General features: G+C 38.8%; 1 protein-coding gene and 1 pseudogene across 1 annotated transcript in view; one reads left to right on the top strand and one right to left on the bottom strand.

Annotated features, from left to right (window-relative positions):
* CAPRIN1 (cell cycle associated protein 1) overlaps positions 1-12,941 on the top strand; it is a 50,583-nt gene that overhangs the window by 18,352 nt on the left and 19,290 nt on the right. Inside the window, exons 3-7 of the mRNA XM_053562910.1 lie at positions 135-197; positions 313-399; positions 7,090-7,328; positions 7,418-7,500; positions 10,231-10,368. Of these exons, the coding sequence (XP_053418885.1) occupies positions 135-197; positions 313-399; positions 7,090-7,328; positions 7,418-7,500; positions 10,231-10,368 (610 nt within the window). The remainder of the gene's footprint in view (positions 1-134; positions 198-312; positions 400-7,089; positions 7,329-7,417; positions 7,501-10,230; positions 10,369-12,941) is intronic.
* LOC128566018 (cytochrome b5 reductase 4-like) lies at positions 4,782-6,392 on the bottom strand (annotated as a pseudogene).

The raw sequence follows: 12,941 nt of genomic DNA, 5'->3' as shown, positions 1-12,941 counted from the left end.
TATATCTTAAAAGTATGTGTAAGGAAAAATTTGTGACAAACTTAGAGAATTATATGGGTTTTGCTGTTTTAGCATGGTTAAGCTGCTATAGACCTTCACTATGGAATGTAATTTTTTTTTTTCTTTTAATACAGGGGAAGCTTGATGATTATCAGGAACGAATGAACAAAGGGGAAAGGCTTAATCAAGATCAGCTGGTAAAGATGTTACTTTTTTTATTAAAGATTTTATGCTCACTATTTTAAGTAAGAAAATTAATTTTGTGGTTCTTTGTGTTTCTGGTAAAGTTGGGGTCTGTCTTTGTCATTTTAGGATGCTGTGTCTAAGTACCAGGAAGTCACAAATAACTTGGAGTTTGCAAAAGAACTACAGAGGAGTTTCATGGCATTAAGTCAAGATGTAAGTAAAAAATAATTTTTTTTTTGAGACATAGTCTCATTTTGTTGCCCTCAGTAGAGTGCTGTAGTGTCATAGCTCACAGCAACCTTTAACCCTTGGGCTTAAATTATTCTCTTGCCTCAGCCTCCCAAGTAGCTGGGAGTGTAGGTGCCTGCCACAACGCCCGTCAAAAAAAAAAAAAAGACTATGAGTTTGAGTTATGATAAACATGTAGAGTAGTTAAAGTTTTGTCATTGGTTAAAGAAATTAGCTGCGAAGGTATATATTATATAGTAGATGTTTATTTTCCATATATTCCTTTATGTCTAAAGACTGTCTCCCCATTCCATTAACTGTTGGAACATAAAAAGGCTTATTTATATAATTGATAATTATTATCACCGTTAGGGATCTTAAAGAGATATAGCAGATGGATATATTGCTCTTATATAAACCATTGAGCCAGCAGAATGGGGGGTTATTCCTAAGCACCTTTTGATGTGACAAAAGCTTTGGGAATAGGACAAAAATCAAGTACAAACAGCATCAAATGATTTGTTGAGACCAGAAAATTAAGTCTTCTGAATAAATGTCACCTTATGTGGAGAGGACTAAACTTAGAGAATTGTATTGTATATATGATGATGGTCTCATAAAATGATAATGCTGTATTTTTACTGAACCATTTCTATTTTAGATACATTTAGATACTCAACTACTTCGCGTCATGTTACAGTTGCCTATCCTATTCAGTATAGTAACATGCTGTGCAGATTTGTAGCCTAGGGAGTGTAGATTATATCATACAGTTTTAAGTGTGTATTAGGCTATACTGCCTAGGTTTGTGTAAGTACACCCTCATGATTGTACAAAGACAAGATTGTCTAACTGCATTTCTCAGAATGTATACCCATTGTTAAATGACTTATGACTATATAAAGTTGTCTCTGATTGGCTGAAATGAAAAGTAATTACTTACACGAGGAGAGACAGTATAGTACAGTCATTAAGAGATTTGATTCTGGGCGGCGCCTGTGGCTCAGTCAGTAAGGCGCCGGCCCCATATACCGAGGGTGGCGGGTTCAAACCCGGCCCCAGCTGAACTGCAACCAAAAAATAGCTGGGCGTTGTGGCAGGCGCCTGTAGTCCCAGCTACTCGGGAGGCTGAGGCAAGAGAATTGCTTAAGCCCAGGAGTTGGAGGTTGCTGTGAGCTGTGTGATGCCATGGCACTCTACCGAGGGCCATAAAGAAAGACTGTCTCTACAAACAAAACAAAAAAAAAAAAAAAAAAAGAGATTTGATTCTAGAAGCAGACTGCCTGGTTTGAATACTGATTCTTCCACTTAATAGTAAGACCAGAGAATTAGAACCAGTAGAAGGGGGATTGAGGAGGAAAGGCCACCGTAGTGTGTCAGTTTTCTAATCTGTAATATTGATAATGTGATAATAATTGTACTTATCTTAAGGGTTGTGTTAAGAACAAGATTTTATGCGTAGCATATTTCAGGCATGTAACATTATCATTTCTTAGTTCATCTGGTTGAAGAAGGATCAGCCTGAAAAAAGAAAATGTAATTTTGTTTCTATCCAGTGTCTTATTCAGTTTTATGCTGCTGTAAGAGAATACCTGATTATGGGTGATTAATAAAGAATAGGAATTTATTTCTCATAGTTCTGGAGCTGGGATGTCTAAGATCAAGGCATTGGCATCTAGCCTTCTTACTGTGTCCTCGTGTGGTGGAAGGCTTAGGGCAAGAAAGCAAAACCTCCAAGCCCTTCTTATGTAGCATTGTTAATCCATTCATGAGAGCTCTGCTCTAACTTCTCAAAAGGCCCCACCTTCCAGCACTGCTGTATTGGGGTGATTAAGTTTCCAACATATGAATTTTAGGGGACACATTCAGAACATAGCACTGGGTGGCACCATATACCAGAGGTGGTGGGTTCAAACCCAGCCCTGGCCAAAAACAAACAAACAAAAACATAGCACTGAGGTAAGGATTTGCTCTACTTAGCTTGATTAAAACTTGCCCGATTTCTTTTCTTTTCTTTTTTTTTGAGATAGTTTCACTGTGTTGCCCTTGGTAGACTGCCATGGCGTCATAGCTCACAGCAGCCTGAAACTCTTGGGCTTCAGTGATTCTCTTGCCTTAGCCTCTCAAGTAGCTGGGATTATAATAGGCGCCTGCCACAATGCCCAGCTATTTTTTGTTGTTGCTGTTGTAGTTACTGTTTAGCAGGCCTGGCTGAGGTTCGAACCCTCCTGCCTCAGGGTATGTAGTTGATGCCCATAACCAGTGACCTAGGGGTGCCGAGCCAAAACCTGCCCCATTTCTTTTTCTTACTGGGTTGCAGAAACAGGATTTAATATAACATCTATTTCTGAAGCTACTGGTACTGTATAAATAAAATGCTTCTGTCCTCCTTTGCTTCAATTTTAACACTGTTTTAAGGAATTTTCTCGATGAGTTTTGATTTCATTGGCAGTTCTTTTACTTAACTCTGATCCTCTGGTATATTTTCCATAATTATTAAATACTTTTCTGTTTTACATTCCGGACCTTCTTTACTTTAGCTCCAGCTTTTCTTGCCTTCACCTTCTTCCGTCTCAAACTGCTCAATTCATCCAGAATAGCTTTCTGTATTTTCTTATTTCTTTTGCTTTTTTGATTTCCTTTCTCATTCCCACCTCTTTGTATGTTTCCTGCCTCTAGCTCCAGTTACCTGTAAAGACCTCTTTACACTTAAACTGTGTCTCAAGATTGAAAAGCTTGTCAATCTTAGTAGATTACATTTTCTCCTTGAAAGCTTTTCTTGACCACCCTAGCTCAGATCTCATCTTTTGCTTACAAACACTTCCATTCACCATTTATTGCTAAGATATCATGTATTCTACTACCCACTTTGCTACCATTGTGGATTTGTTTTGTAACTGTAACCTTCATCATTCTTCCCGAGTTTCCTTCCTCAAATCTCCCTTTAGAGGTTTCTTATGCTCCTATTTTGGTTTTTGCTCAGTTCATTGTAAGGCTCAAGAAGTGAGAAAAGGTGAGAATGAAAACACTGTCACATTACAGATCATGAAAGCAGGGTGCAGTGGCTCGTGCCTGTAATCCTAGCATTCTGGGAGGCTGAGGTGGGTGGATTTCTTGACCTCAACGAGTTTGAGACCAGTTGGAACAAGGGTGAGACCCCGTCTCACTAAGAATAGAAAAACTGAGGCAAGAGGATTGCTTGAGCCCAAGAGTTAGAGGTTGCTGTGAGCTATGATGATGCCATGGCACTCTACCCAGGGTGACAGCTTCAGATTCTTATCTTTAAAAAAAAAAAGAGAGAGAAAACACTGCCATGCCTCTTGAAAGACCTTTCTCTCTCGCCAGGCTATTGCTAGACATTAGAGAGAAGGAAGGAGATATTTGAGTTTGGCTGATGTTTTCCCTTCACGCTTTCCAGTGAAGAGAAAAGAATACAGTGGGAAAAATACATCCATACTTAGTTCTTTTTTTATTTTTTATTTTATTTATTTATTTATTTATTTTTTGTAGAGACAGAGTTTCACTTTATTGCCCTCGGTAGAGTGCCATGGTGTCACACAGCTCACAGCAACCTCCAACTCCTGGGCTTAGGCAATTCTCCTGCCTCAGCCTCCCGAATAGCTGGGGCTACAGGCGCCCACCACAATGCCCGGCTATTTTTTTGTTGCAGTTTGGCCGGGGGTGGGCTTGAACCCGCCACCCTTGGTATATGGGGCCGGCGCCCTGCTCACTGAGCCACAGGCGCCGCCCCATACTTAGTTCTTTTACTGCTACTTTCTTTTTCTCTGTTAGCATCTCATTCATAAAAACAAATTAGTTCTAGTCACTGTTTTTAATATGTTGGAGTGGCTTTTTTTTTTTTTTTTTTTAAAGACAGAGTCACACTTTGTCGCCCTTGGTAGAATGCTATGGCGTCACAGCTCACAGCAACCTCCAGCTCTGGGGCTTAGGCTATTCTCTTGCCTCACCCTCTTCTGAGTAGCTGGAACTACAGGCGCCTGCCACAACGCCCGGCTATTTTTTGTTGCAGTTTGGCTGGGGCTGGGTTTGAACCCGCCACCCTCGGTATATGGGGCTGGCGCCCTACTCACTGAGCCACAGATGCCACTCTGTGGAGTCCCTTTATGAAAAAACCAGCAGTGGATTGTTTCGGGGAAGAGGGTGTTAGTGGGTTTTGACATCTCCTGTGAGTCAGTAGTAGGTACTTTGGAACTCATTTTTTCCATAGAGGAGCTAGATATAGATAAGATTTTTAAGCTTTTTTATTGTTGCTGTGGTTGAGTTTCTTTTTTAGTTGACCAGGGCTTTTATTTATTTATTTAAATTTTTTTCTAGTTAACCTTTTATTATATACAAAAGTGTTTTTAAAAAACCTGAATGATGACAAATTCAGATAAACTAGTTGAGTAAAAGACAATGGCAGCTCTTCATTATATTGTAACTGTAAAACAGTGGATCTCATCTTTGGAAAAGTTCAGATCATGCAACAGTCTCACTCCCTGCTCTGTAAACAGTGTTGGCCCACAAATGCAGATGAAGACTTTGGATTCGTCCAAATTTCTTTTCAAGAATTCAGAAAGAAGAGCTGGTGAAATGTGTCCTTGCTTGCCAGTCCATTCAGAAGTAGGTGCTGGGAGAACAAATTCAACATCAAATCTTTTATCTTTAAATGCCAATTTCTCCAGTTGGCTTCTCCAAATTATGTCATCCTCTGTTTTATTGAAGAACATTAGCTTCACTTTCCTGAGGCACGGCACACGAGTCAAAGCGAAGTTCAGGGTTGTGACCATCAGTGTGAGGCCTGTTCCTGCTGCCAACAGAAAGAGGTCTTCCAGTTCTTGGAACTTGGATATTTTAAAATTGCATTCAGGACTGCTTATAGGAATAAAATCTCCAATCTGAAGATGGTCAAGCTCAGGTGTGAAGAGGCCAGCAGGGTAGATTTTGATCAAAAAGTACATGTACTGATTGTTGGGAAGAACTGGTTCTTTGAACTCTTAGAGTAAGGAGTCAGACACAGGTGTGTATGGCTTCACTATTTCTGCACCTGTAATGGTCACCTTGAGGTAAACGTGCTGCCCGACGGGCATCTGAAGGTGACTGCTTGGTGGCAACTTTTAACAGAAAAGCTTTGTGTCGTGAGTAACATCTTCCTTGGAAAATAACTGGCACTCTCTGTAGTGCAGACCTGCATCTTTTCTTGGAATAAATGAATTATGATTCTCCAAGGGATGACCAAGACATTTCCATGAAGTATTCTTTTTTTTTCAAAATGTTTTTTTTTTTTTGGCCGGGGCTGGGTTTGAACCCGCCACCTCCGGCATATGGGACCGGCACCCTACTCCTTGAACCACAGGCGCCGCCCGAAGTATTCTTTTTTTTCTTCAGGACAATCTCTATTTTCCGACATTCTCAATAATACTTGCAGAAAAATCTTCCTGAACTTCATGGCTTAGCCTTATATGTATAAGATACGAATAATCCTTGATAATTGTTTTCGCTCTGAAGGAATCATCCTGATTATCAATTATTATTGAGTCTAATTTGATATCCTTCTGTTTAGTATATATGGCAATAGTCACTGAAGAGTCTGTTTGGAACCAGTCATAGCTTGGAGGACTGGGCCCCTTCCCTGGGCCTTCCTTGGCAGATGCATCCGCCGCCTGGCTCCTGGACACCAGGCCTCTCGGCACAGCAGGCTTAACGGCCATCCTGCCCACCAGGCATTCTTTCAGCATCAATTCATAATTGACCCAGCGATGAACCTGGTCGAACAGGTCTGAGCCGGCTGCCCTCATGACCTCCTCCTCCCCACCCTTGGTGGCACTCCAAACGAGCCATCTTATGCAGATCCAACAGTCATCTTTTCTGCTGTGCTTTTTAAGTTCTTCAGTTACTTCTATTAACCTGCCTTTCAGTTCTGTTAAATCCTTTCCACTCTTGGTCTGTCAGATCCAATCCATAAGACTTCTGCCCTGTTTCAAAGGTACCTTGCTGCGGCCCTCCGCGCTGCTGGGAAGGGGCGTTCAGCATCCTGGAACACCGCCCGCCCCCCCCCCGCAGGCCCTGCCTGGGGTTGCCCTGGACTTCTCTCCTGCCAGTACCTCCCGCTCCCATTCCTGCTTTGGGGCTGGCAGAGGCCCATCCCACAACCCTGGCCAGGTTTTAATTCTAATTGTTATATTTTTTCAGTATGGAAAATTTTAATTCCTAAATTCTTAAAATTTCTCAATAATTTCTGATTTTTATACTGTTAATTAAGGAAAATTTCAAAAATATATACACAACTAAAGAAGAGATTATAATGAACCTCTGTGTACTGATTTATACCCACCTTCTACAGTTATATCATGGACAATCATATTTTACATAAATATACATCTATTTCCTTGCCCCCTGTGTCCTCCAGATTATTTAGAAGCAAACCCCCTATACATTTTTTCATTAGTAACATTTTAGTAGTATAATACATTCAGGGAAAGATCTGTTCTGAATTTCTAACAGGTGTTTAAAACAGATTATGTTTTAAATTATATTTGTAAGTTGAGAATAATCATTTTGTGTATTGGGGTCACATCTCACGCATTGACTGAAATATGTTTTATTTATGCTGGACCTGAAATGGAATGAAGTAAATGAGTTCTATAGAATTCATTTTATATTTATATTTTGCAGATTCAGAAAACAATAAAGAAGACAGCACGTCGGGAACAGCTTATGAGAGAAGAAGCTGAACAGAAACGTTTAAAAACTGTGCTTGAACTGCAATATGTTTTGGACAAATTGGGAGATGATGAAATACGAACTGACCTGAAACAAGGTTTGAATGGAGTACCAATATTATCTGAAGAGGAATTGTCATTGTTGGATGAATTCTACAAGTTAGTAGATCCTGAACGGGACATGAACTTGAGGTATAGTAGTCTTTGATAATGGAAACTTCTAAGTATTGCTTTAAGTTGACAACTGAAAGGTAATTAATCAGCTATTTAATTATTATAAGGTTGAATGAGCAATATGAACATGCCTCCATTCACCTGTGGGACTTGCTGGAAGGAAAGGAAAAATCTGTGTGCGGAACCACTTGTGAGTATCACTGATAATTTTAATTGTGGAACAAAGACTCTTTAAGAATCAGTTTTTGCTATTTAAAAGTAATATTTATTGAAGAAAATTTAGAAGTAAATAACATTCTTCTACTTTTTGCTATATATATATATTTTTTTTTTGCAGTTTTTGGCCGGGGCTGGGTTTGAACCCGCCACCTCCGGCAAATGGGGCCGGTGCCCTACCCCTTTGAGCCACAGACATCACCCTGTATTTCCTTTTTATATCTTATTATGTGTATGTGCTTGTTCATGTTGTGTGTAAATCAAAACAGCAACAAATAACCAAAAATCTGTAAAGATGGTAGTCCTAACTTAAATGGTTTTATGTGTAACTTAGCTGTGCTTAAGGTGGACAGATTAACACGAGATATTAGATAGGAACTGTTTTTCCTTTTTATGGCTGAAAGTTTTGTGAATAACATGTATTGCATCTTTATACCTTACACTCATGGTCACTTATTTTTTTCTCAGACTTCTGCTAGTTGAGTACATTAATTTTTTCTGTATTTTAAAAATGCTGATTCCTAGACCAGTTGCACAAATGTGCAACTACGTGTGTTTTTTTAAAAGGACATTTAAGTTTCACTTTCTGAGTAAATTAGGAATTTTAGTTTTTAACTCTAGTAAATCATAGAACAGGTTCTAGTCTTTGCTTATTTACAAGGTTGAAGTTGGGAAGTAGATTTTTGAACATAATAAAGTAAAAGTATCTGTATAATTATACCTTGTTTTTAGCTATTGGTTGATAATAAATTGAATGGGATTATAAGCTTTACTAGGTAAAACTGTGAGGTTTAGTTGGCAAAATTTAGAGTATATTTGCTTTAAGGAAATGAATATGTCATATGTTAGGTCAGTCCTTTTACTTCTTTTCATGAAAGAAATCATTTTCATCAACAAAAAATAGGTGAAATTTTTTCTTGGTTTGTTAACTTTTATTGTAGTCTGTATTTCTTTACAAAAATATTTTTAAAACTTCTTGCTTTTAAAAAATAGCTGGATGTTGTGGTGGGCACCTGTAGTCCTAGCTACATGGGAGGCTGAGGCAAGAGAATCGCTTAAGCCCAAGAGTTTGATGTTCTGTACCCTGTGATGCCACAGCCCGAGGGCGACATAGTGAGACTGTCTCAAAAAACAAAACAAAAAAAAACTTGCTTTTAGTTCTGTTACCAGTGTCTATAAGCTTGTTAACTTAAAAAAGCAGTTTTAGTTTAAGCCTGATGAAATTTTAAATTTTCACGAGCATTGTTAAGGAGTAACAAGGCTATTAAACCTCTAAGCTAGTTTGGGGGTTATTTTCTTTCTTTTTTTTTTTATTATTAAATCATACCTGTGTACATTAATGCGATCATGGGGCAACATACACTGGTTTTATAGACCGTTTGACACATTTTCATCACACTGGTTAACATAGCCTTCCTGGCATTTTCTTAGTTATTGTGTTAAGACATTTATATTCTACATTTACTAAGTTTCACTTGTACTGGGGGTTATTTTCTACTTAATCTTGTTGCCATATTTTAGGACTGTAACATCTTTATAGGCAATACGAAGGCAGTAATGTACGAAATTAGTGTTTTTATGTATATGTAACTTTAATTTGTAAGTTTTTGAAAATAGGTAGTTTTGAGTCAGAAGTCTCTGACGTAAAAGAAGGTTAATCTATGAAGTGTTCATTATTCAAAGAGTTGTTGGTAATAGTTATATTAGCCTTAATTTTAGAATACTTTGGTATAATAAAGTGTTTAGAAGTTTTATTTTCCTGTACAGTGACCTGTCAGGGAACTTTTCTGCTAAATCTCTACCAGGCCGGGAAATTGAGAGCAGTAATTCTTCATGTATTTCCCCCTCTGCCCTTCACTGTTTTTATATCCTAATACATCAGATTCTGACAATTTCTGTTTGTTTTTAAAATGTGTTTTGAATTGGTTTACTTTTTTTCTTTCATGCCTTTTTCTTCTTGGCTAATGTAGTCACTTAACTGAATCCATCCATTTTTCCTCCCTTTAAATCTTGTAATGCCTTCATTTCAGTTATATTTTATATATATGTTCCTTAACTTTAAGGCCAATTAGGGTCTGGTTCTTACCAGTTTTTTCAACCTCACCTTTTTTTTTTTTTTTTTTTTATTCTCAGCTCTTCAGCCAGAGTGGCAGTTCTTTCTTTCTCTTGTGTTGGGCACCTTTCTTTGTACAGACCTTTGTAGTGCTATTTTCTCTAACTTGGAATACTTTTCTCTCCTATTCTAGATAGGTCTTATCTCTTAGAGCGCATATTTCAGGAAAGCCTCACCCTGACTAGGTCCAGTCTACTGTACCTCTGTGTAGTAATTTTACTGTTTTTGTATTTGATACCTCTTATGTTGTTAGATTATAAGCTTAAGGAGGGTAGATAACTGTATCTTTTTACATATTGTTTTGTATCTATCACATTGCCTAACATAGTAGGTGTTAATAGTAAATGGTTTTTGAATGAATAAATATTAAATGTCTGCTTTTTTCTTATTTATTTAAAATACACACAATTTAATATAAATAAGTTCTTATTCTCTCTATACTGTTCTTGCTGAAATTTTACTTTTTTATATATATATGTTTTAGTAAGAATTGATAAGGTTTTTTTTAACTACAATATTATGTAGAATATTGAATCTTTTTCAAGTTATGTGTTCCCAGATAATTCTAACATAGTTCATATTCTTTTTTAGACAAAGTTCTAAAGGAAATTGTTGAGCGTGTTTTTCAGTCAAACTACTTTGATAGCACCCACAACCACCAGAATGGTTTGTGTGAGGAAGAAGAGGCAGCCTCAGCACCTACAGTTGAAGACCAGGTAGCTGAAGCTGGTAAGTACTTAATGGATCTGTATTTCATTTTCGGGTCCTGGTTTTACTGTATTTTATTATAGGCTTTAGTGTTATACTTATTATTTATGTACACTCATTTTTTATTTTTTGGACACAGTCTCATTGTCTTAGGTAGAGTGCCGTGACTTCTAGCTCACAGCAACTTCGAACTCTTGGGCTCAAGAGATCCCCTTGCCTCAGCTTCCCAAGTAGCTGGGGCTACAGGCGTCTGTCAAAATGCCGGGCTATATTTTTTTTTCTATTTTTAGTAGATATGGGAGTTAGAGATTGCTTTTTGCTCAGGGTGGTCTTGAACTCCTGAGCTTAGGCGATCCACTGCCTTGGCTTCCCAGAGTACTAGGATTATAGGCAGAACCACTGCCTGACACACTTTTTTTTTAAGACAGAGTCTCACTTTTTCACCCCTGGTATAGTGCTGTGGCGTCATAGCTCACAGCAACTTCAAAGTCTTGAGCTCAAGCAATTCTCTTGCCTCTACCTCCTGAGTAGCTGGGACTATAGGCACCTGCTATAATGCCTGGCTATGTTTAGAGATGGCATTTCACTCTTACTTAGGCTAGTCTTGAACCTGTGAGCTAAGGCAATCCACCCACCTTGGCCTCCCAGAGTGCTAGGATTACAGGAGTGAGCCATCATTCATGACCCACACTTTTTTTTTTTTTGGGCGGGGCTGGGCTTGAACCTGCCACCTCCGGCTTATGGGGCCAGTACCCTACTCCTTTGAGCCACAGGTGCTGCCCCCCCAACATTTTTAAAGAAACTTTACGCATGACGAAATGTGAAGACAAAGCACATCAAGAGTAATTCCCAGAAATATTCAGTTATTAGGCATATGTCTTCCTGTTTTTGATTAATATTACAAACTGATAGTTCTGTGCTATGGTATGCTGGGTAGGACTATGAGTAAGGGCCAGCTCTTAGAAGGATTTTCAAGTAGATTTTTGTCTGGCATGCCCAAATTTGTTGCTATTTATTCTGACAGTGTATGAGGTGAATAGTATGAACTGGTTTCTTCTTTTAAATCACGGGGTGATTCTAACTCCATAATCTTGAACTATAAATTCCTCAGTGGTGGCTTGGCGCTTATAGCTCAGTGAGTGGAATGCTAGCCACATACACTGTAGCTGGTGGATTTGTGCCCTGCCTGGGCCTGCTGAACAACAATGACAACTGCAACAACAACAACAACAAAATAGTCACGCGTTGTGGCGGGTGCCTGTAGTCCAGCTACTTGGGAGGCTGAGGCAAGAAAACGCTTAAGTCCAAGAGTTTGAGGTTGCTGTGAGCTGTGATGCCATGGCATTCTACCAATGAGACTCAGTCTCAAACAAAAAAAAAAAAAAAAATTCTTCAGTGGCAAAGGGTCTTTTCTAATGACTTAGGATCATACTAACTAGCTAGCTAGACACTTACTTTAAGTACTTTTATTATAACTCTTAAGTAGATTTGTAAAATTCCAAGTATGATTGGAACTAGAGTGTAAATTTTATAAGGGCTAAAAGTTATGGATTCTGGAATCAGACTGCATGGATTCAACTTCAGGTTCCCCAGTTAGAAAGTAATAAGTGAACATGTAGTACCTGGCACATGGCAAGCACTTTATGAGTAGGTTGAAACTAGAAGGTGGGATTCCACACTGTTGAAATTTATGGTTGAAGATCTCCCCCCTTTATGTAATACTTTACTAAATAAAACAGGGAATAACTGTTTAATCATTACTTAGAAGAACAGAAAGGAATTTTAATGTAGTAGCTTTTTATTTGCATTGTATCTGATCTAGAATAACTACTGTTGAAACTAAAGTAATTTATTTTGGAATAAATTATTTGTTTTGCTGCCCTGGCTAGAGTACAGTGATATCACACAGCTCACTGCAACTTTAAACTCCTGGTTTCAAGTGATCCTCCTGCCTCAGTGTCCTTAGTAGCTGGAACTACAACCATGTGCTACCACACCTAGCCAACTTCTACATTTTTTGTAGAGACAGGATCTCACTTTTGCTGTGGTGATTTTTGTTTTTTTGAGATAGTCTCAAGCTGTTGTCCTGAATCACAGCTCACAGCAACCTCAAACTCTTGGGCTTAAGTAATTTTCTTGCCTCAGCCTCCCAAGTAGCTGAGACTACAGGTGTCCACCACAATGCCCAGCTATTTTTTTTGTTGTTGGTGATGTTGCAATTGTCATTGTTTTAGTTGGCCCGGGCCGGGTTCGAACCCTCCAGCCTCGGTGTATGGTGCCGCCTGCTCAGGTAATCTTGACTCCTGGGCTCAAGGATCTTCCTGCCTCAGCTTCCAAAGTGCTAGGAGTATAGACACGAGCCATTGTACCCATCCTCTCTTAGTGTTTTATGTTAAATTGTTAACTTTAAAAATGATTTCTTGCACTTTTTTGTGTATTTTTTTTTTTTTTCCACAGAGTCTCACTTTATCACCCTTGGTAGAGTGCTGTGGTGTCACAGCTCACAGCAACCTCCAATTCCTGGGCTTAGGTGATTCTCTTGTCTCAGCCTCTGGAGTAGCTGGGACCACAGGCGCCTGCCACAATGCCCGGCT

This window comes from Nycticebus coucang, chromosome 14 (genome assembly GCF_027406575.1).
Source record: "Nycticebus coucang isolate mNycCou1 chromosome 14, mNycCou1.pri, whole genome shotgun sequence".
In the NCBI taxonomy this organism is placed as follows: Eukaryota; Metazoa; Chordata; class Mammalia; order Primates; family Lorisidae; genus Nycticebus; species Nycticebus coucang.
Note: the sequence above shows the minus strand (reverse complement) of the source record. Positions and strands in the feature narration are given on the sequence as shown.